Source organism: Ptychodera flava, unplaced genomic scaffold, assembly GCF_041260155.1.
Source record: "Ptychodera flava strain L36383 unplaced genomic scaffold, AS_Pfla_20210202 Scaffold_51__1_contigs__length_905262_pilon, whole genome shotgun sequence".
Taxonomy (NCBI): domain Eukaryota; kingdom Metazoa; phylum Hemichordata; class Enteropneusta; family Ptychoderidae; genus Ptychodera; species Ptychodera flava.
The window spans coordinates 437,825-462,169 of NW_027248373.1; the positions used below are offsets into that span (position 1 = coordinate 437,825).

Below are 24,345 nucleotides of genomic sequence, written 5' to 3' on the forward strand. Positions count from 1 at the left end.
GTTCCATGGGAAGCCGTTGGGGACTCTAATATCGATACTAGACGATACTATGATGACTAGCCTTGTACCTCGGCACACCGGATCTGTGAAATCTCCGATATTTACCCGATATTTATCGGCGATTTGGGGACTCTAATATCGATACTAGACGATACTAGAATGACTTGCCTCGTGCCCCGGCACGCCGGATCTGTGCAATCTCCGATATTTACCCGATATTTATCGGCGATTTGGGGACTCTAATATCGATACTAGACGATACTAGAATACTTGCCTTGTACCTCGGCACGCCGGATCTGTGAAATCTCCGATATTTACCCGATATTTATCGGCGATTTGGGGACTCTAATATCAATATATCAATATATTTGAGTCTGTTAAATCCCAAGTAAATATCCGATATATATCGGAGATTTCACAACCTCACCGTTCAGGCCAAGCCCGACTTCCGAGGACTGGCTCTAGCATCGATCGATACTAGACGATACTAGAGTCTGTCAAATCGCAAGTAAATATCCGATATATATCGGAGATTTCACAACCTCACCGTTCTGGCGAAGCCCGACTTCCAAGGACTGGCTCTAGCATCGATACTAGACGATACTAGAGTCTGTCAAATCGCAAGTAAATATCCGATATATATCGGAGATTTCACAACCTCACCGTTCTGGCCAAGCCCGACTTCCATGGACTGACTCTGGCATCGATACTAGACGATACTAGAGTCTGTCAAATCGCAAGTAAATATCCGATATATATCGGAGATTTCACAACCTCAGAGTTCTGGCCAAGACCGACTTCCATGGACTGACTCTAGCATCGATACTAGACGATACTAGAGTCTGTCAAATCGCAAGTAAATATCCGATATATATCGGAGATTTCACAACCTCACCGTTCTGGCCAAGCCCGACTTCCAGGGACTGACTCTAGCATCGATACTAGACGATACTAGAGTCTGTCAAATCGCAAGTAAATATCCGATATATATCGGAGATTTCACAACCTCACCGTTCTGGCCAAGCCCGACTTCCAAGGACTGACTATAGCATCGATACTAGACGATACTAGAGTCCGTCAAATCGCAAGTAAATATCCGATATATATCGGAGATTTCACAACCTCACCGTTCTGGCCAAGCCCGACTTCCAGGGACTGACTCTAGCATCGATACTAGACGATACTAGAGTCTGTCAAATCGCAAGTAAATATCCGATATATATCGGAGATTTCACAACCTCACCGTTCTGGCCAAGCCCGACTTCCAAGGACTGACTCTAGCATCGATACTAGACGATACTAGAGTCCGTCAAATCGCAAGTAAATATCCGATATATATCGGAGATTTCACAACCTCACCGTTCTGGCCAAGCCCGACTTCCATGGACTGACTCTGGCATCGATACTAGACGATACTAGAGTCTGTCAAATCGCAAGTAAATATCCGATATATATCGGAGATTTCACAACCTCAGAGTTCTGGCCAAGACCGACTTCCATGGACTGACTCTAGCATCGATACTAGACGATACTAGAGTATGTCAAATCGCAAGTAAATATCCGATATATATCGGAGATTTCACACCTCACCGTTCTGGCCAAGCCCGACTTCCAGGGACTGACTCTAGCATCGATACTAGACGATACTAGAGTCTGTCAAATCGCAAGTAAATATCCGATATATATCGGAGATTTCACAACCTCACCGTTCTGGCCAAGCCCGACTTCCAAGGACTGACTATAGCATCGATACTAGACGATACTAGAGTCCGTCAAATCGCAAGTAAATATCCGATATATATCGGAGATTTCACAACCTCACCGTTCTGGCCAAGCCCGACTTCCAGGGACTGACTCTAGCATCGATACTAGACGATACTAGAGTCTGTCAAATCGCAAGTAAATATCCGATATATATCGGAGATTTCACAACCTCACCGTTCTGGCCAAGCCCGACTTCCAAGGACTGACTATAGCATCGATACTAGACGATACTAGAGTCCGTCAAATCGCAAGTAAATATCCGATATATATCGGAGATTTCACAACCTCACCGTTCTGGCCAAGCCCGACTTCCAGGGACTGACTCTAGCATCGATACTAGACAATACTAGAGTCCGTCAAATCGCAAGTAAATATCCGATATATATCGGAGATTTCACAACCTCACCGTTCTGGCCAAGCCCGACTTCCAGGGACTGACTCTAGCATCGATACTAGACGATACTATAGTCTGTCAAATCGCAAGTAAATATCCGATATATATCGGAGATTTCACAACGTCACCGTTCTGGCCAAGCCCGACTTCCAGGGACTGACTCTAGCAACGATACTAGACGATACTAGAGTCTGTCAAATCGCAAGTAAATATCCGATATATATCGGAGATTTCACAACCTCAGAGTTCTGGCCAAGCCCGACTTCCAAGGACTGACTCTAGCATCGATACTAGACGATACTAGAGTCTGTCAAATCGCAAGTAAATATCCGATATATATCGGAGATTTCACAACCTCACCGTTCTAGCCAAGTAAAGATTTCACCACCCCATCGTTCAATCTAAGTTCGATATTGTAGAATCTAGTAGCCGTAAATATCGGATATCATATAAAAGTGCAATGTCGCGGTGTCCTCGGCAAATGGCCATCAAGGTCAAAATATAATGTAGACGGTACTTTGCAAAGTGTTTAAATATCGGACATTTACTTTCTAATATCGAAGTTTGACGTCCGATGTATTTCCGCCATACATAACAATCTGTATATCGGGCCTAATATCGGATATACTAGACGACACAAGAATGACTTGCTCTCTGTCACCGCACACCGGGTTTGAGAAATTGCGATATTTTACCTCCGGCTGATACATATCGATGATTTCGGGACCCTTTATGGTAAACATACTAGGCAATTCTGGAATGACTTGCCTTGCGTCTCGACACGCCGGATCTGTGAAATAACAGATATTTACTCGATATTTATCGGCGATTGGCGATATCGTCACTAGAATGACTCGCCTCGTGTCTCCGGCACGTCTGGTATGTGTAAAATCACCGATGTTCATCGGCGATTTCGGGACTAATGTCCGATATATATGTTGGACATTTACTACCGTAACGCCAAGGATCTTGCCAAGCCCAACTTCATCATTTCTGCTCTAACTTCGAGCCAAGCCCGACTTCTTTAGTCCGACTCTAACTTAAGTTATACGATACTAGACTTGTCTAAAACGGTGGGTAAATATCCAATATCGGAATTCCACCGTCGAGGGGCCATGATATGACCAAAAATTCTAATTTCGATACTGTGTTGTCCAGTGGTTGTAAATATCCAATATCATACAAAAGCGCAATGTTGAAGTGTCCTCGAAATCCAGTTCTCCTCTACACATACAACCACGGTCCCTCCCGAGGGACCGTGATACAACACGGTCGATATGCTAAACTATTACTCTTTTATGACCACGACGAGATCTTAATCCCAACACATGCTTTTACAAACGGGGAGCACATTCAATAACGCAGAAAACATAGGTAAGATCTTTCGCTTTGATGCAGTACCGATCCGTCTGTTCACTTTTATTTGCTAATTTCCCGTTATGCAAATCTTTTGAAACGATATATTCTTATCTTTGAATAATTTTGTCAGGTATTTAGCTTAGCAAAACATTCTGGTAAACTTCGGTACACAGAGAAAGTTACTGGCCCGCGTCTTTAGGAACAGCAGGACATCTTTCGAAAGTTACTGGTCCGGCATAAAAACTGCTAGTCTCGGGTCATCGGCAGGTGTGAATTTCACACGCTGGGGACATGCAATTAAGTAAAAAATCATGTATTGTTTTTCACTGCGGACTCAGAGTGAGGCGAGGTCAAAACTGACGGCGATTTTCGGTCCACGATGCTAACTTTCGCTAATATCTGTAATATCGATCACCGACAAGAATACATCCAATCTCGCATTGGGAACGACCATTATTACACATGTACCTCAGTTTACTTTCACTGATTTGACTGTGACAACCGTTGGTTGTTTGATAGAATGTGATCGATGAGCACCTTCGTCCGATTACGGAGTCTGTCTGGAAACTGTGACAGTGAGTGTATCTGACATCAACTACCTTGTGCTACAGGCATCTATTAGCACCGGAGAACAGGCCAAAAAGTGGAAGAATAGGGATGCGTCTATATGATTTTATTTCTGGATGGGTGCAACTTTCATCGTTTATCGTACTGAATCAGACCGTATTACTTTGTGTGACTTCGTCTAATTCAATTTTAATGTTACTCATATATGTTTCCAAATTCAATACTCAAAGATGGCCAGATCAGAAACATTCATAAACCTGAATACAAAAAATTTCCTACATCACAAGGACTAAGTAGGCATTGTGTGATTTTTACCTCTTTTGAGTATATCTTGTCATACACGCCGTGCAAACAATAGTTACCTTTCATTGAACATTCTACAATTTCATCATGCTCAACTTTAGGGCTATTTTGGTAAAACTGATAATTTTGAGGTCACTGGACAGGTGCATGGTTTAGGAGGATACAGCGACATATCACAGCACTTTAGGTATTTTCGGATATTGTTCTCTAATTCACAAATTATTGTTAGGAAAACTGAGAAGTGGTGGGTTTCTGACATTAGTCTAGTGCAGTCATCGAATAAAGTCGCAAATATCGGCTAAGTTAGAGTTATAGAGTTTATAGCTATTACAGGTTGGGGAAGTGGCCGATGCCACACGCGCAGTTTTATCCTATATCATCGGATAAAGTCGACAATAACATTGTCTTCTAAGGTTGAGACTAATATCAGAAGGATTGGAATGTGGTCGAAAATAACGTGCAGTTGTACAGCATATCTCGCTAACATCGTCTATCTTCCAAATGAGAGTCTAATAGAAGACAGGTTGGGAAGTCACCGACACCACCCTTGTGGCCAACTGTTGTTGACCGACACTGGCCATATTGCATTGACACAGGGGGACTTGTGGATGCACAAGTCAGATCGAGATGACGTTCAGTGACAGGGCGTTCAGATCACAAAATATCATAAAAATTGTCTTGTTTTATTTTCCTTTTGTGCAATACTTTCAACACTTTAATATTTGGCCGTGGGTTGTAAATCTTTTTTTTTCGTTTTGTCCGGTTGTCAACGCCGGTCTGGGGCTCCCACCTGGTTTATGAGCTTTTTTAAAGGGAAATCAACACGGTGTCAATGCCGAGGGCTTGGCCCTTTTAGAAAAGCATGACCACACTTATGTCAATGCGTTGACTACCCCTTCTTTCTTTCCGGAAACCATTACAAGACGTCCACTAGGTGAACCAATCTCTCTCTCTCTCTCTCTCTCTCTCTCTCTCTCTCACACACAGACACACACAGACACACACAGACACACACACACTCTCTCTCTCTCTCTCTCTCTCTCTCTCTCTCTCGTTTTGTTTGGTCGATATCGAAGGTGAACATATTTACATTCATGTAAATATCAAAAGTACAATTTTGATTATTGTTTGTAACATATTCAGAAAAAAAAATGAAGTTTTCCATGAAACCTGAAAACTGAAGTACCAATTTACGATTAATACGCTGACGGAAATACGACGACATAGTATGACCCTTATGTTTGAGGTCAACTTTCACCCTGTATTCCAAGAAGGTCTACTGTGATCCCACGGCGAGGATGGTAATAGTAGATAACGTCGATCGTCGGAAGTATGCATGTGTGTTGTATTTATTTACAATAAAAATAATATCTGTAATATATGAGAAATCAGGACAGACAAAAAAATCGACTTGTGAACCAAGAGTTCCCGGTTTGCGATGTCAGGGTGCAGTCATTGCACTTAACTAACTCGCCAGCTCGCTCACTTGTAGATGTATAAACTATACAGGTGCAGATAACGGGGTTGTTCATTAAAAATGCTGTTTCAGGAGCAATTTTGTGAGGGCGAATTGTTTTATTTATTTGTGGGGGGCAGGAGGCTTTGAGTTTTTCGAGGGCAGGAAACAATAGTTTATCTGGCTGGCAGCGGATAATTTTATGGAAAGGGTAAAAGCACACGGTTGACCTTTAGAGCCTTGCTGTAAAGGTGGAAACTGCTGGTAAAGTTTTACAGCCCGCTGTCTCATCATGGCTAAAGAGTACACAAAAAACCACACTATGACAAAAATGCAGACAAAATAAATCAAGGAGAGCTGATGTGTGCAGTTTTTTCCTGAATATAATACGAGTGAAAGTAATCACAAGGGAGGAATCAATTTTTGTCAAAACAGGGGAAATCAATGTGTTCGTCAACGGGCAGGGGGTTGACAAAAATAACCGCGGAGAGGGGACGAAGCAAAAATCTGTGACGGCGTATAAACAAAGTTTTAGAAGAGGAGAGGGCGAAGATATTTTTCCAGGGGGCATGCCATGCCATTTTTTTTACATTTTTAGTCATCATAAGATTTTTTAATAGTCACTAATTTTATACAATTCCGCTCTTCACCCAATACGCGAATACAAATCAGGTGAGGTGTATTTGTGGCGACACGGGAGGGGGGGGGTGGGATTGTTCAAAATAAGTGACTGTGACATTCATGTATTTCCAAAGAGGCTTTACGTTCAAAATAATTCACTTTTTCATATTTTTTAAATTTCTGATGAAAGAATAGACCAGCGTTATGCATATTCATACACTGTGATAAGCTTAATTATTTTTTATACATTTCATTTGGTGAAATTTCATTTTTTATACAACATCCTAAAGCTCGCTTGCAAGTATCGAACTGCTGAAACAGGTATCATTAAACACCAACAAGTGCATACCAGTAATCTGTTTGCATGATTAGGCTAAGGCTCCAAATGGTTAAGATCAGTTTGTACACAGAAATTAAACATTGTCATCCAGTGTTTGCTGTTTGTGTTGGAGGACAACTTCACTATTGTGTGTCTTACATAGAAAAGTTTCAAAAGTTGAACCGCAATGGAAAAATGAACCTCAGCTTTTCCTCTCTCTCTCTCTTTCTGTGGGAAGTGAAAGACACAGAAAGCTTACTGGCTTGCGCACACAAGAGTCAACACAAACAACATCTCAGATGTATTTAACACAACAGATATTTTTTTATTAACAATGAACTGGGCTACTGGAATATACACGGTTTTGCCATTCAATAAAATAAATACATATTATTTACAATAAGAAGAAAAAATGCCACCTCATGTTTGCATTTCACAAATACATTTTAACTGCACGTGGAATGACACACATTATTTTCTCTCTATTAATGGTGTCAAAACCTGCGATAAACTTCCCTTGAATTTTTTGAAGTGGAATGAATGATGCTGGCCCAGACATTTCATATGCATCCTTACACCAAACCTCCACTGGTTCACCATAATAGTTGACATTGTGATGCTGTTGAAACCATCGCACCTTTGCTGATATAAATAATTCCTGTTTGCTATTCACATACAAATACTGAGAGAAAAAGTACTCGATAACACCCGGTCTTAGTAATCCATTGTGATGATCAATTTTGCCACCCAGTGTACACCAGCGAGCCAGAATTAATGAGGATCTTTTGTATCGTGAGTCTTCAGATCCCAGTAAATCTTGTCCCACTTTCACAGCAGCACATTTCTTAATATAACCAGTCAGTGTGTCAAGAGCAGACTCTACAAGAAAAGTGCTGTACATGTTTTTGAGATTAGTTGTCCATGATGCATCCAGGAATTCCATACAAATAGGACCCACCATATGAAATAAGTGCATTGTTTTTAATGCAAGTGACAAATTAAACTCCTCAATTCCTAGTGACAATCTACCTAATATTGATACTGATTCATCATCAGTTTGTGCCTGTGATGGTGAAGATACATTCTGTTGACAACTCAGAGGGAAAAATGAATTGAATTCCTGGTAGTCATTTGGTTTAGGCATGCTGTGAAGTAATTGTTCATTTATAAATTTCCGCATTATCTGTATTTCTACTGATCTGTGATTGGCACAATAATCAGAAAGTATACCATTGTATCTTTCATATGGGAAGGTCCAAAACGAATACACAGGTCCATAATCTAGAATACAGTCAACTAAATGCGTGTGATAGTGCATATTTGGAGTCACTTTTTCAGAGCCATAAATCTTCTCAAACTGGCGACAAAATTGCATTAGATATGAATGACCTTTAGCTACATTAGCTATAGTTACCACAGGAGCACACAGCATATGACAGGCCAGTACAAAAAGGCGCCACATTTCCATCTCTTTCCCTGGTAAAATTCCTTTCAATGAAAACACTGAAAACAGAATAATCCAATGTTTCCACTGGTCTGCAGTGAAACCACCAAAACTTGTTGCTATTTTTAATGGCATTCTGCCCATATTTGATGGTGCCCTGGTAATGTCAATTTTTTGTTGGATGGTTTCAAGTTGATCTTTAGAAATCTTTGGTTTGTCTTTGTCTAGCCAGATATTTTTCATAATGTGTTTGCCTGTACCCAGAAATAAATTGTGAAGTGGGTCAATGACATGAAATCTTACACAATCAAAGTATGCAAGTCTCATTAAAGATGTATACCGTGCCCCATATTTTGATACTAATGAATTCCTATCTTTCTTAGACATTTGTTGATCAGTCTCTTCAGCCTGTTTCCGATGATCAGAATTGTTTCGCTTTTTTGCAGGTTCAAAACCCCCATAATCAATTTTCTCACCAAAGTTGTTACACACAAAGTCTTTCTCACATTTAGAACAGCCCCTTTTAGCTGTATGTCCCACAAACCCACAGAGTTTTCTTGTTGCTGGTACATCAGATACTACATTAATTAAAGCAGCATGGAATTTACAAACTGCTTTTTTGCCAGATTCTATAATGGAACACGTTAAACCTTCATCCCATAACAATTTCATTTCTTCAACTAAAGGGTTGAGAAAAGAATTAACATTCAGTGAAGGCTCCCGAGGACCTGGTATCAACCCGACAAGGATTACATTTTCCTTCTTGTACCGTTCAACACGTGGCAAGTTAAGAATTACCATGTACAGTGCTCCTACACTATACGGAAGATGTTTGAATGGGCAAAACCAATCTAAATTCAACTGAAATGCATAATTTTGTGGAAAGTTTAAGAAAGACCGGCCATTTACAGTTTGGAACTCTCGCCAAATTCTGCCATCATAAATATCTGACAGGACACCGGGCGTTGGTCTCCTGTCACGCCATAGTTCACACTTTTCTACAAAACCTTCACGTTTGACCAGATCTGATAAAGACTGTAGCACAGATTTGTAACAATAAACTTTAAATGGGTATAAACGCTTCTTGTTTCCCTGTAGTTCTACTTCTTTGAGTAAAGGTGCTCCACACGGTTGCCTGAATTTTTTTGTTTATGTGCAGGAAACTCAATAAATTTACATTTGACAGGCACATTTTTATTACCCACTCGCTTGTAACAATCATTGAACTTATATACTGAACAACATTTTGGGCAAACAACATATTTGATAAACCTGTCTTCATGTAGACCCATGGATTTTTTCAGTTTGTATAAACTTACAGGCAAAAGAATAGAAAAGGCAGAAATGCATGGGAATATTGCTCCTAAAACATGAAACAATGTCTTGAAAAAACCAAGTATCACATCATACATGCATCTGTCACATTGTGAAAATACCACAGGTAGGAAAGGAAAAGACAAAACAAATTGGCTAATGTCAATAACCTTGGATCATGTGACTCTGCTGCAGACACTGATACAAAAAGATCTGAGGAGTTTAAGTGTTCCTTGAAATCCTCATTTATATCGTCCTCGTCTACAGTGTCCCAAATCTCACAATGCCCACTCACAAAATCTCTTTCCTCGTCTGTACCAGGTTCACAGAAGTACACACGGTCTTCCTCCTCTAATCCTTTATAAAATTTTGGAGTAATTCTTCTCCATGTTGAATGTTCTCGTGAATTCCTTCAATGTCCATGTTCTCTTCACTTGTGAGTCCATGCTGATCATCAGTAAAACTGACAGAGTCAACATCATTGCCAGACAATATCTTAAAACGTTTATCACTGAACAGTAATTCTTCTTCTTCTCGGTCAATGTCATCAAGTGTGGTCCAGGTGTCAGAGATTTCATTATAGTATCGCTTGCGGTGCTGCTTGTAGACTTTTACTATCACCTCATTATCACAGTGTGGACAATGTTTCCTCTTTGAAGCCATCGGGTGCTAAAGAACAACAAAAACAAAGAATACAAATTACAAGATATGAACAAAGATATATCTACAGTTCTACATGTGGCTGTATATCAGTCTATCAAGTACAAGTCATCACTGATGAAACAATCCCAACCAATTCAATATTATTTAAATCTTTGACATTGTGTTATGAGGATTCTTGACAACAACTGAAGAGTTTGTATATGCAACTAACTGTGCAAAGTCTACTGGCAGCCCTTTTGGATTATATCAAACAAATTAACTTCATTGTGTATATGTGTAAGTAAATAAAATTAGAAAGGTAACACCCTTGTAAACAACCAAAATAAATTTGAAAGCGATTTGGCCAGCTGTTTCAGAGAAGATTTTTCACAGAAAATGATAAAAATCACCAAAAATTTCAGCAACAATAAACAGTCAAGATACATATATCTTCACGAAATGTATAGAACTGTATGAGATCCACCTAAAGTACTTGCACACTAATTTTCAAAACAAATCTGAACAGGGGTTCTTGGGTTATTAATTTCTGCCAATTTTCACATTTTATCAGCTCATTGGGCATTGACAACTTCATTCGAACAAAATCCCATCTACAGCCCCAAATGCATCAACACACTAAATACAAGCTGAATGCGAAGTGGTTCTCAAATTTTTACAGTGAACGGCTAAACCCTTTTCCTGCCAAGTCCATATTTCACCACCAGGTCAAGATGGTAAAATAAATGAAACACAACATATTCCATATGGTGTATTTTAAACAATACTGTACATTTGAAAGCTGTTGAAAACATAAATACTGTAAACTTGATATTTTTTGGATTAAAGATCCTATAACATACCAAGCCAAGTTGGTTAAAATACTTCATGTTTTGGCTCAATACCGCTTTTTACTGACTTGGCTGATGGGGGAGTGATACTGTCTAGCAGGAAAAGGGTTAAAGACATACATACTACCAGGGCCTGAAATTTCCCTTTTTTTCACTGGTCCCAAGGTAAAATCCACTGGTCCACAAACTTTGCATAACATACACAAATGATTCAGTTCTCTTACTCATTTTAAATTTGCTTTTATTTCAGTGAGGTTTGCTTGGGATGCACATACAGAGACATGTTGCATACATGTATACATTTACTTGGCAGATTTCACAAGTTCTTGTTCAGTAGTTTCTGTCTTACGAGTACCCGAGAGTTTGTGTCCTTCAATATGTCTACCTATTTCAGGGGTAATGAGCCACCTCACAGCATAAAAAATTACTCACAATTCTCTTTGATTTGTATCCTTGAAGGTTACTTTTCTAAAAACTTTTTCAGTTCTGCATGTAAGCACTAATGTACAGCATCAGAATATTTTTAACAATATCTAATAAAAGTATGTTTAGATATTTCAGTGAAAAATTCAAAATAACCACTAAACAACCATAAAAGTAACATTCTGTAGGTACTACAAATGCCGTGCTTTTTGGGCAGCAAGTTATGACGAACTGAAGGGGTCGTTCTCTGAGAAAACTTAGCATGCAAATTTCTTTTGTCTATTCCATTGCAAAAAATCAATATCCTTTTGTTTCATAAAACAGGTGTAACTAGTCTCCTTACTTTCCACCACATTATTCTGTATGGCTGAGGACACAATCTGTGGCAAATTTCACAAAAATGCCATCTCCTCTCTCAATTATGCATAATTTTCCAAATTATTTAAAATGAGAATTGAGAAGAAAAGTGTGAATAAAAGTACGTTTTCAAAATTATGATAAATAGTCTGTGAATTTGTCTACACATGGAGGACTTCACTCAGGGATCTCTGAGGAAACAAATCATAATGAATTATGGGAAATCTACAGTACAGTGACACATTGCTATGGCAGGATCTGGATCAAATCTTTGAAGGGTTGGCCCTTCTGACATAATAAACAGCTGATCTTGAAATTTTGAGTCATAGATGTGCGTTTTAATATTGTTCACCTTTGAAAAGCCTCTTTCGCATGCACTTGTGCTGGGTGACATTGTGAACAAATAATCTAACAACTTGACCATGCCTTCACCAACAACATGAACTGACTGCAATACTAATGAATACACACTCAGCAGAGAGTTAGCTCTAAAGTTCCTACAATAGATTTTTACTGCTAGCCAATCACTGCAAACTGACTCTCTCTTTGCATCAGAGAAATAGTTGAAACAGGAGTTTCCTACATTAGTTTGTGCATTTCAACATTACCATATTCATATAATTCCTCACCTAAAACCCATTTATGAATTTTAAGATTTTGCATTTCTTTGAGTGGTTACTGGCTCATGATATCAAATCTATCATTAATATATCTTATTGTATTATTTATGAGATTGACGTAGACTTCATCAACAGTGTATTCTGGCATCAATGCTTTGCCAGAGATCTCCAAACTCCAAATTTACGATCATCAACACTATAAACTTCAAGAAAATATTTAAGATTTTTGCCAGGAACAGATTTTAGTGCATTTAGTTTCACAACAGTTTGTTCAAGTCTGTCTGGAATTTCAACAATCAACAGGTCTTCTAATTGAAAGGCTCTTGACAAATCAGAAACAATGGGTAAATAATCTAACAAGAAGTACAACATCTTGATAAACTTTACAGATTTCAGACTCCTCAAGTAACCCTTAGCATGGTTTGCATTATCGGGAGACCTCCAGAAGCATTACTTCTACTAGTACTATTCGCTGATCACAGCATCTCACATGATGTAGTAAGCACTAGAGGGAAACGTTCCCGCCTCTGTTTCCAAGTGATGGTGATTTAGCTTTTTAGCATAACAAGCTGCTTCAGTGAAACATTTGACCCCGACATCAGGAAAATCCCCAAAACGAAATTTAATTGGCTCCCATTCCTACTGGTCTGCGGACTTTTGTGGGGTGATTTTATACTGGTCTGCGAAAAAAATCACTGGTCCAGGACCTCAGACCAGCATAATTTTCATGCCCTGACTACGGATGCAGACTTATGCTTTAAGCTCAGATTGGTACACCAAATGCAGGCTAAATTCAGCATATTTTATTTGACATACAGGTTCTTCCAGTGTCCCTGTCATACTGCAATGTTTCTGTTTGGCTGGCCACACAACTGCTTGATAACTTTATAAAATTTCAATTTCCCTCTATCAGTAACGCATTATTTTCAAAATCATCTGGACTGATATTGACAATAATTGTCTACTTCAAAGTATGCTTTCAAAATTTTATGTTGTCTACAATTTTCTCTACACATGTGAGCTATGCTAGGCTTGACTGGGGAATATCTATTGCTAAAGATCAAAATGAATCATGGGATATTATCTTGTAATTCCATAGCCTACAAGCAGTGGACAAGCCAATAAACAATTGTTTGTCCAGTGCATGTGTCTATACACCTGACAAGATAAGGGACAAGCAGTGGACAAGCCAATGAACAGTGTATTGTTTCATGTTTACAGACTGACAACATGAACTGGCTGCTGTGATCAAAGGTGAGAATGGGTGAACACCTTGCTCAGTTTCAAGTTTTCAAACAAACCAGAAGGATGGGCAAATCAACAAGACCCTTCCACACTAGCTACATTCTAACACTAACATTTTGGTATATTGTCAGGAAAATTCGAATTATTCTCTGAAACAGTCACCAGGTGAACCTGCACAGAACAATTTACCATTTACAGTTTAACAAAGTCTGGTCTGTGTGAACATTATGTGAACAGCCTAGGGAAGGATGCACAAGAGCCATACAAAGGGCCTTATCCAAGAAATGTCAAATTATGATTGGGACACACCAGACATTAAAAATGACATGACAGTCTGGGAAAAAAATTATGAAGAACACATAATTCTTTGCAAATAGCGTATATATATTGTCTTGTACCCAATTAAAATTGTCATCTGAAGAATATTTTTTGTTTTGTCAATACTTGATTATTCTGGCTTGGCTATGGCATGATGTATATACTAGTACACAGACCTAAGAAACCATGGTGGTAGCAACATTACTTCCTCGCTAAAATTAAACAGGAAGGATCTTGCAACTTACCGTATTCAGAATTCAAGTATCAGTCAACAATTACAATAACTGATGAAGATTGCTATTTCAAACTGGCATGTAGCGACCTACAGGGAAAAATATAGGGAAAGCCTAAGTTTTTGCTTGGTTAGTCATGACTTGTGTCATGACAGTGTGGTAGTATGTCCTTTCCCAAAAAATGTCTCTTATGACAAGGTTTTAGCTTGGTTAATGTCCATGGTCTTGTTTTGCAAAGACATGTGCAATTGTTCAACTTGGTGTAAACAATAGACTGTCTTGTTACTGTTAGAAAAAATGTTGACCATAATTCAACTATCATCACCTGCTTCTTTACTGACATTGATCATTACTCTGAAATCTACTCTATTTCTTGGCTTCACTACTTTACATATAACTATGTTAATATTCATTGTCCAAAATAAAGACACTGTCTTAGTTATGGGAGTACAGGCACAGTGATGACTTTACATCAGATGGGATTATTTGTGTCCTTGTATTCTTTACATCATGCTTTGCGTGAATTGTGATCAAAATGTTTTGTTTATCTAACTTCACCCATATTTGTAGCAGTTTAAACTTGGTTCACATTTCTTACGCGATGAAAATACACAAACATTTCCAAGCCTTATTTTATAGCAAGTGTTAAAGAAAGACACCCATCAACCCACACACCATTTCTTGTTGTTTCAGGGCCTGTGTGAGTTTTAGCCTGTAACTTTCATGACCTCTGCTGTTTCAGTCCAGACACCCGAGATGTTTTTGCTATGAGTAACTAGAGTATGCAGTTTTCTTGGGCTGTTATAAAATTAAAGTGGGGTCACTAGCAAATTATAAATCAACAGACCAGACTCTAATTTACTAGGGAAACTGCAAATGTATAAACTTTTGGCAATTAACAAAATTGATGACTACCACGTTTGTATTTCTCATCATGTAAAATATTGCTCAACTTACTCAGCAAGATTACACCCAAATGATAAGGTAAGTTAAACTTAGATGAAAGTTTAAGTTGGGCTTTGCTGCAGTTCTGTACCCCACAATTATCTGCGACAGTGTGTATGTGTATAGACCTCTCAGGTCCACAAAAAACATCAAGGAAGTCATGGGCTCTTGAACTTATGGCAAAGTTGGGGTGTGGGCTGCACTTGTACGGGCAGACACGGCTAGGGTGCCAGGCGAAACAACCAGGGTCATAAATATTATGGGTTGAAACCAACACAGGCTAAAATATTTTATAAACTTCTTTAGGAAACCTTTGATGACACTACATTACTTCAGCCATGAAGGCGCGACATAGGCTTTTTCTTTATTATCGGATAATATCGTCTAAAATTTCTAAGTTAGAGAGTTCCAGAAACATGAGACCAAAGCGATCTAATAGGGATAATATTATCGATTTTATCCGATAAAACAGCGTTTTTAGAATTTTCCACCCATCTGCTTCTAATATTAGACTCTAACTTAGAAGTTAGACGATATTATCGATTTATCGGATATTATCCGATAAAACAGCATGTCGGGCATCTGCCTCTTCCCCACTCGTCTAATATTAGACTCTAACTTAGATTTTAGACGATATTATCGATTTTATCGGATATTATCCGATAAAACAGCATGTCGGGCATCTGCCTCTTCCCCACTCGTCTAATACTAGACTCTAACTAAAATTTTAGACGATATTATCGATTTTATCGGATATTATCCGATAAAACAGCATGTCGGGCATCTGCCTCTTCCCCACTCGTCTAATATTAGACTCTAACTTAGATTTTAGACGATATTATCGATTTTATCGGATATTATCCGATAAAACAGCATGTCGGGCATCTGCCTCTTCCCCACTCGTCTAATATTAGACTCTGACTTAGATTTTAGACGATATTATCGATTTTATCGGATATTATCCGATAAAACAGCATTTCGGGCATCTGCCTCTTCCCCACTCGTCTAATATTAGACTCTAACTTAGATTTTAGACGATATTATCGATTTTATCGGATATTATCCGATAAAACAGCATTTCGGGCATCTGCCTCTTCCCCACTCGTCTAATATTAGACTCTAACTTAGATTTTAGACAATATTATCGATTTTATTGGATATTATCCGATAAAACAGCATATCGGGCATCTACCTCTTCCCCACTCGTCTAATATTAGACTCTAATTAGATGTTAGTGTCTATCATTAGACGAGTGAGGTATGGCTGATGCCTGACATGCTGTTTTATCGGATAATATCCGATAAAATCGATAATATCGTCTAAATTCTAAGTTAGAGTCTAATATTAGACAGGTAGTGAAGTGGCCACTATATTATCCAATAAAAGAGCATGTCTGGCATCTGCCTCTTCCCCGTCTAATACTAGACTCTAACTTAGATTTTAGACGATATTATCGATTTTATCGGATATTATCCGATAAAACAGCATGTCGGGCATCTGCCTCTTCCCCACTCGTCTAATATTAGACTCTAACTTAGATTTTAGACGATATTATCGATTTTATCGGATATTATCCGATAAAACAGCATTTCGGGCATCTGCCTCTTCCCTACTCGTCTAATATTAGACTCTAACTTAGATTTTAGACGATATTATCGATTTTATCGGATATTATCCGATAAAACAGCATGTCAGGCATCTGCCTCTTCCCCACTCGTCTAATATTAGACTCTAACTTAGATTTTAGACGATATTATCGATTTTATCGGATATTATCCGATAAAACAGCATATCGGGCATCTGCCTCTTCCCCACTCGTCTAATATTAGACTCTAACTTAGATGTTAGTGTCTAATATTAGACGAGTGAGGTATGGCTGATGCCTGACATGCTGTTTTATCGGATAATATCCGATAAAATCGATAATATCGTCTAAAATCTAAGTTAGAGTCTAATATTAGACAGGTAGTGAAGTGGCCACTATATTATCCAATAAAAGAGCATGTCTGGCATCTGCCTCTTCCCCGTCTAATACTAGACTCTAACTTAGATTTTAGACGATATTATCGATTTTATCGGATATTATCCGATAAAACAGCATTTCGGGCATCTGCCTCTTCCCCACTCGTCTAATATTAGACTCTAACTTAGATTTTAGACGATATTATCGATTTTATCGGATATTATCCGATAAAACAGCATGTCGGCATCTGCCCTTTCCCCACTCGTCTAATATTAGACACTTACTTACATTTTAGACGATATTATCGATTTTATCGGATATTATCCGATAAACAGCATGTCGGGCATCTGCCTCTTCCCCACTCGTCTAATATTAGACTCTAACTTAGATGTTAGTGTCTATCATTAGACGAGTGAGGTATGGCTGATGCCTGACATGCTGTTTTATCGGATTATATCCGATAAAATCGATAATATCGTCTAAAATCTAAGTTAGAGTCTAATATTAGACAGGTACGCAGTGAAGTGGCCACTATATTATCCAATTAAAGAGCATGTCTGGCATCTGCCTCTTCCCCGTCTAATACTAGACTCTAACTTAGATTTTAGACGATATTATCGATTTTATCGGATATTATCCAATAAAAGAGCATGTCTGGCATCTGCCTCTTCCCCGTCTAATACTAGACTCTAACTTAGATTTTAGACGATATTATCGATTTTATCGGATATTATTCGATAAAACAGCATGTCGGGCATCTGCCTCTTCCCCACTCGTCTAATATTAGACTCTAACTTAGATGTTAGACGATATTATCGATTTTAATCGGATATTATCCGATAAAACAGCATGTCGGGCATCAGCCACTTCCCCATTCCTCTAAATTAGACTCTAACTTAGATAACTTAGATAATATTATCCGATAATGCCTATAGTGCCAATGTCGCGGTATCCTCACTTCAGCTGGCAAAGTCAAGACTCTTCCGCTACAACCATGTGCTTTGGCTTGGACCTGGCCCTATGTTTCATGTAACCTCACATTTAGCAGTTTGTTAGACAATTATAACAACTCTGAATGCCACCAGATTATCAAGCTAAACGATCATACTTAGAGCTAGTTTCTTCAGGAAATCTGAAAGTTGCATGAAATGGTCTACTTCCTGTACATATTTGACCATTCTATAGCCTACAAGCCAATGAACAATGCATTGTTTGTCCAGTGCATGTGGTCTTTACACCTGACAAGATAAGGGACAAGCAGTGGACAAGCCAATAAACAGTGTATTGTTTCATGTTTACAGACTGACAACATGAACTGGCTGCTGTGATCAAAGGTGAGAATGGGTGAACACCTTGCTCAGTTTCAGGTTTTCAAACAAACCAGAAGGATGGGCAAATCAACAAGACCCTTCCACACTAGCTACATTCTAACACTAACATTTTGGTAGATTCTCAAGACAAAATTCGAATAGTTTGAAGATTTCAAAATATTTTTCGATATTCAACAATTGTGAAATATAAGTGGGACAGAATAGACATTAAAAATACATGATCAATTGTGTTGACATGACAGTCTGGGAAAAAAATTATGAAGAACACATAATTCTTTGCAAATAGCGTATATATTGTCTTGTACCCAATTAAAATTGTCATCTGAAGAATATTTTTTGTTTTGTCAATACTTGATTATTCTGGCTTGGCTATGGCATGATGTATATACTAGTATACAGACCTAAGAAACCATGGTGGTAGCAACATTACTTCCTCGCTAAAATTAAACAGGAAGGATCTTGCAACTTACCGTATTCAGAATTCAAGTATCAGTCAACAATTACAATAACTGATGAAGATTGCTATTTCAAACTGGCATGTAGGAGCGACCTACAGGGAAAAACATAGGGAAAGCCTTAGTATTTGCTTTGTTAGTCATGACTTGTGTCATAACAGTGGTACTAGGATCATGCCATTTCCCAAAACCTTAAACCTATGACTAAATCGCTTGAATGTTCATGGAAACAATGGATGGATTACAATAATTTGAGTCTTGTCCTGATAAGAAAATGTTTTTCTGGACTATTTCCAGACATGAGCTCACCGCTGCATTTGACAATGAATTTATTTGCTTTTAGGACCATAGCTTTTTTGATTTTATGCCCATAACAAAATTGAAAGTGTATTTTTTATTCCTCTATTTGTGTTCAAAACCACTCTCCCTCGTGCCGATGTGAAACCATGGAACTACCAATTTTGGTAGCTCTAGCCTATAGCCTCCTCTATGGTGAAACAGTGACATTTGCCCTACGAACGTAAGGTGAAGTAGAGTGGTAAACATGACTTAATTTTCTACTGAAGCTGTATGGAGATTTGGTATACAAATCAATACATTCGTTGATGCTACTTTCTTGGCAGCATTTTTTCTTACGTACGGCTAAATCTGTACATCGGAGCAGGGGCAGCATATCCGTGGGGGTCATTCACGGTTCCGTGTGTTTCGATACATATTGGCCGGCCGCCGCGTGGTATGCATAGAAAAGTCGGCATGCATATCACGCGGCGGCCGATACGTATCGAAACAACACGGAACCGTAGGGTCATTTGGAGGGGAGGGGTAAGGGGACCCGGGGATCCAACTATTACAAACCGTACCATCGGCGGCGGAGGCCCAAAATTCAGTCAAGGATTTGGTGAATTCATGGGTCGAAACGGTACGTATTCAAGTTTCTAGCCTCCAAAACATTCTGCGATCCATTCTGAATTTCTGTACCGGTCCGCCACGGATATAGTACACATCCACGATACATGCCGAGGGAGAAATTTAACTTTGGTTTTACGTTTATGCCGTACTTCGTCGTCAACCGATGTATACCAATCGTGAAATGGAGAAGAAAACATTTATTCCTTTTCACCGATTGCCTTGCCTTTATAAAATAAACTTACCTGTAGCACTCTCTGTGCTCTCGGATTCGCGTCTCTCGTTGCACGCCGGAAAACTCTGTCAAGGAACAGGAAGTTCAAAGTTCAGGTCTGGCAGCGCCCTCATGCTCAGAACGTCCTCGTGCGCTTCAAAACAAAGTGCCTATTTAAAATACGCGAATGTTGGCTCCACAATGTGGCTCTTTTACAGAAATCAGAAATCAAACCTACAAATTATAATGTTTCATCTATGTTCACAGACAAATGTGTAATGTGCGAGTGCGTCTTATTATTTTGTGGATCTTCCCATTAATGTCAAAGGTTAGAGCCTAATGGGGCGTGGTATATGCTAAACTGAATCGAAATTTGCATACATACGTGTATATAAACAGTACAACAACCGCGAAGTTTAAACAACCCTCAGCATTTCGAAATCATCTACGATGTCTACGCCAAGCACCGAAAATCAAACAGAAGTAACTCCGCAGTCCAGTTTGACTGAGTCATCATCCATTCTTGGTCTCATCCGGCCAAGACGAGAACTTCTACTGGGTGGAGAGGACGTGGGTCCGGGCACTGACGCCGCAAGACCGTCTACTAGTACTACTGAAGAAGTTACTATCAGCAGAGAAGAGTTTCAGCGCCTCCTCAAGAACCAAGAAGAAATGCTAAAAAAGCAGCAGTTACTCGAGGAAAAGCTGGCAGAAGAGTCTCGGGCTAGGCGAAAAATAAGGCCATCGAGAAAACTTAAGGTATGGACAAGTTAAATTTAGGCAATATTTTGACAAATCGAGGACGTAGGCCCTGTATCCAGGGAGATGTTGGCCAGTGCTAGTGTATGCGAGCGGCAGCTCGCCAGTGCTCGCAATACAGACGTGATCATAGGGGAAAGAAATCAGTCCCCTGGGGTGGGGAGGGAGTTTTTTGTGCAACGGTTTACCTCATTTGATTTTATTAATTTTGGCTGATATTTCAAATAAAGTTCAAGTCCAAACCGTCTGACTACCTTCTTTTTACTACAAGTATATTTTATTATTTTGACTATCGTATTTCAAATACAGATTTCGACTCCACACCGTCTGACTGCTTTATATATTACCGACAAGTCCTTATCTCCTCTCCAACTTGTGTATACGCCTCTGTAATGCTCAGAAAACATTGCCAACTTGCTAATCCGCTGTCGGTATCAGCGGATTAAGTGATTGAGTCAACACCACAGCCGTCTCACACACATTACGTGTGGACGGCCGTGGTGTTGACTTAAATAAGCTAATCCGCTGATACGCTCAGTCATTAACAAGTTGGCAATGTTTGCGCAGCAATTAGAGTGGTATGTGCACTGGTTGAAGAGGAGATAAGGAATTGGAAACACAGTCAGACAGTTTGGAGTCGAAAGCTTTATTTGAAATCTCACAGTCAAAATTAATAAAATCAAATATTAAAGGTGAACCGTTGCACAAAGAAAACCTCCTCCCAACCCCAGGGGACTTTCATCTGCCCCTGTGACGTGATGTTGAAGTATGTTCCCACGCAACGTCGATAATATGTACGTAAAGACGTTGTGTCGTATCACGCCTGTGTTGCGAACAGCATCGGCAAGGCACAGGCGCAGTACGAATTTTTTAAAAGTCACTTTTCTGTCCAGGCCACTGATGCTGTTGTGGGTTCGAACCTGATTGAAAACTAGCCGTATTTAATGTTGAAACATGCGTTTTATTGAGATTGAACGTGCAAATGAAATCGTTCGGATTGCCTATGTGACACACAGCCAATAGCGCACAGTGCACGGCTTTGGCCGCTTAGGTCTACTGTTACGTTTTCACTCGGCGAATTTTACAGCGTTGTAAAATCACTTGCCTGCATTTAATGTTGAAATATGCATTTTAATTTTTTATTGATAACTGTACTGTAAACGGAAATCATACGGTAGCATTTGATAGTACATACAGTGATCAGGACCCATAGCTGGGCCGCCGAAATGCCGCTCCGCTGTCTTGCGCACATTGTTTAATCTATGTGCAAGAGTGTATCTATTACATTTAATAGGCCTACATTAACAACGAATTGTGCGAAGAATATCTTATGCTCCAAAATGACTACGGAATTTCGGTAATAGTTTTTTTTTGTTACCTCACAACAGAGAACCTGTGAACACTGGTTAACATGTTGATTGTATATTTCTTATTCTTTTTCAGAGTGCTATTCATTCCATTTATGATGGACTTATCGACGCAGACGCTGGTAAAAAGTGGGATACGACCAAACCGTAAGTATACATTTTTACTTATATTTTTTTTTTGCTCTAATGACAATAGAGACGAATACTAAACGATTTCAACTACAACTTAAAAACGCAAATGATGAAGGAAGATACTAAAATAGTATCTGGAAAGAATATAATGAATATACAAATTTTACTTTCTTGTGTTTAATAATAAATTATGTAACTGAGAGCTCTTTGATGAGATAGTTTTCAATATATCAAACATTTTTCAATCTAGCTGTATGTACCGCAAAAGCAGCAAGCATAATAAATCAGTAAGAATTTCAAACCTGTGTCATGTACCTCCGGGATAAACATTCCAAACCTTCTATGCTATCATTTTTATTTTCACGGTTCACTTTAATTTGTGATGCTTAGCTTAGTTCATTCTGGTTAACTGTTATCTTCCAGATTTGGCCATGCACACAATGTGCAGATAAACAAGGAAATCAAGACAGCTGTCCAAGGGCAGATGACAGAAGATGACTCTGTTATTCATGGTGAGTTTCATTGATGTAGTGCACGCTTGCATTATTTCCTTTTCTTACCAACAGTTTGTGCTGATGGTTTGACTAACGACAATCACACACTTTTTTGATCGGTTGGTGCTTTCTTCTCTTTCACTTAATGATTATAATTTGTCCCTACCTTGAAAGTAATTATCTCCTTTCTCTTCTTTATTACAGTTGCAACGAAAACTTATTTTATGACGAAACGGCGCGAAAGCAAACGGCAGCAAAAGGGAACTGTGGCATCGTTTAAGAAAAAACAAGCCCGCAGACAAAGAAACAACAGGTAATTTGTGTACATGCAGGTGGCAAAAACCTGTTATTAAAGGTTCTACTCAAGCTAAGATTTGTTTGACAATACCCCAAAAACATATACTGCTGAAAACGCTAAATATGTGATATCGACCATGTTTATTTTGTTTTCATTGATTATATTTGTAAACATTGACATCAGATAATAAGACTGCACAGTTTCTTTATTCTGCAAAATATCTTTTGCTTCTTACTTGTTCAGTCGAGTCACACGTGGCTAAATTGAAAAAATATAGCTTAACGTCCCATAATCTCTAGGGCCATTGTTTGACAAGTAATACCCATGTCTATGTGTGACCATATAAGGAATGCATTGAATTCGTATTGTAAAGATATAATGATTCTGCTTATTTATTGATACAACCTGAATGTATGTTGTATGGCATATAATAGATCGATCATAACCTGTCAAAACATTTAAGAGCTTCTATTTTTACCCTTGCAGAAACTAACAAGGCGCCGTGACATGCTTCAATCCTCATCGTCAATTAGTCAACAGGAAAAACATTACATAACCATGCTGCTGAAAACTACAGATTATATCTCCAGTGAAGAGACAGACTCAGGCTCCTGCGAATCTTCCTCTGACGACGAATTTAATATTGCTCCAAATAGAAAGAAAGTTCCTTTGCAGGCGGCCACTCCCTTGGAGAGCCACCAGAATTGACAAAGTTTTTGAGATTTTAGATGCAAAACACGAAAAAAAGTTAAAAAAAATGGGGGGGAAGTACATTCACACAAGAAGAGATGGGGCGCATTCTCTGCGTGCTGCCCCTGACGACGCTCTTGATTGGGCGATTCAATGATATTTATTTATTTTCAATATATGCTTAGTCACTTTTTTGTACTGAACATGATTTTTATGTAATAGAATAAATGTTTTCAAATTGCATATTTTTGTATTGGTTTTGCTTTATCAAAGTATGTGTGCAGTTGGTAGTAAAAGTGTGTTTTAATTAGTGGTTTTGATTGTTGTCATTCAGCAGGTTAGATTAAGTACGTTATGTTTGAGGGATGTTGTATGTGTTGCATTAACATTTGTGTGAACCAAATTTAAAATTGATGAAAACTACCTGCTTTAGAGGGGGAGCTGTATGTGTTGCTTTATTTCACATTTGTCCTGGCCGAATTTCAGCGGCTTATGGCCACCTTTGCCCATATTTCCCTCCTGGGGTGTAATTGATGAAAATTACCTGCTTTAGAGGGGGAGCTG

General features: G+C 38.8%; 1 protein-coding gene and 1 long non-coding RNA gene across 2 annotated transcripts; one reads left to right on the forward strand and one right to left on the reverse strand.

The window, feature by feature from the left end:
* Window positions 1–7,745: 7,745 nt before the first annotated feature.
* Window positions 7,746–20,195, reverse strand: LOC139128390 (uncharacterized). The gene is made up of 4 exons (XR_011551283.1): window positions 20,073–20,195; window positions 18,937–19,016; window positions 14,240–14,316; window positions 7,746–10,210 (listed from the first exon to the last, which is right to left on the reverse strand). It is a non-coding gene; the product is annotated as an uncharacterized lncRNA (long non-coding RNA).
* A 245-nt stretch (window positions 20,196–20,440) lies between these two features.
* Window positions 20,441–23,526, forward strand: LOC139128381 (uncharacterized). Its single transcript, XM_070694165.1, has 4 exons — window positions 20,441–20,800; window positions 22,244–22,314; window positions 22,723–22,811; window positions 22,998–23,526. The coding sequence occupies exons 1-4, from the start codon at window positions 20,492–20,494 to the stop codon at window positions 23,108–23,110; spliced, it is 582 nt and encodes a 193-aa protein (XP_070550266.1). The 5' UTR covers window positions 20,441–20,491; the 3' UTR covers window positions 23,111–23,526.
* Window positions 23,527–24,345: the final 819 nt, after the last annotated feature.

Bases quoted from the DNA above. Each gene is read 5' to 3' on its own strand.
- LOC139128381 (XM_070694165.1), top strand. From the start codon at position 20,492: ATGTCTACGCCAAGCACCGAAAATCAAACAGAAGTAACTCCGCAGTCC. The intron at 20,801-22,243 runs GTATGGACAAGT...ATTCTTTTTCAG, and splicing joins GGCCATCGAGAAAACTTAAG to AGTGCTATTCATTCCATTTA. The intron at 22,315-22,722 runs GTAAGTATACAT...GTTATCTTCCAG, and splicing joins AAGTGGGATACGACCAAACC to ATTTGGCCATGCACACAATG.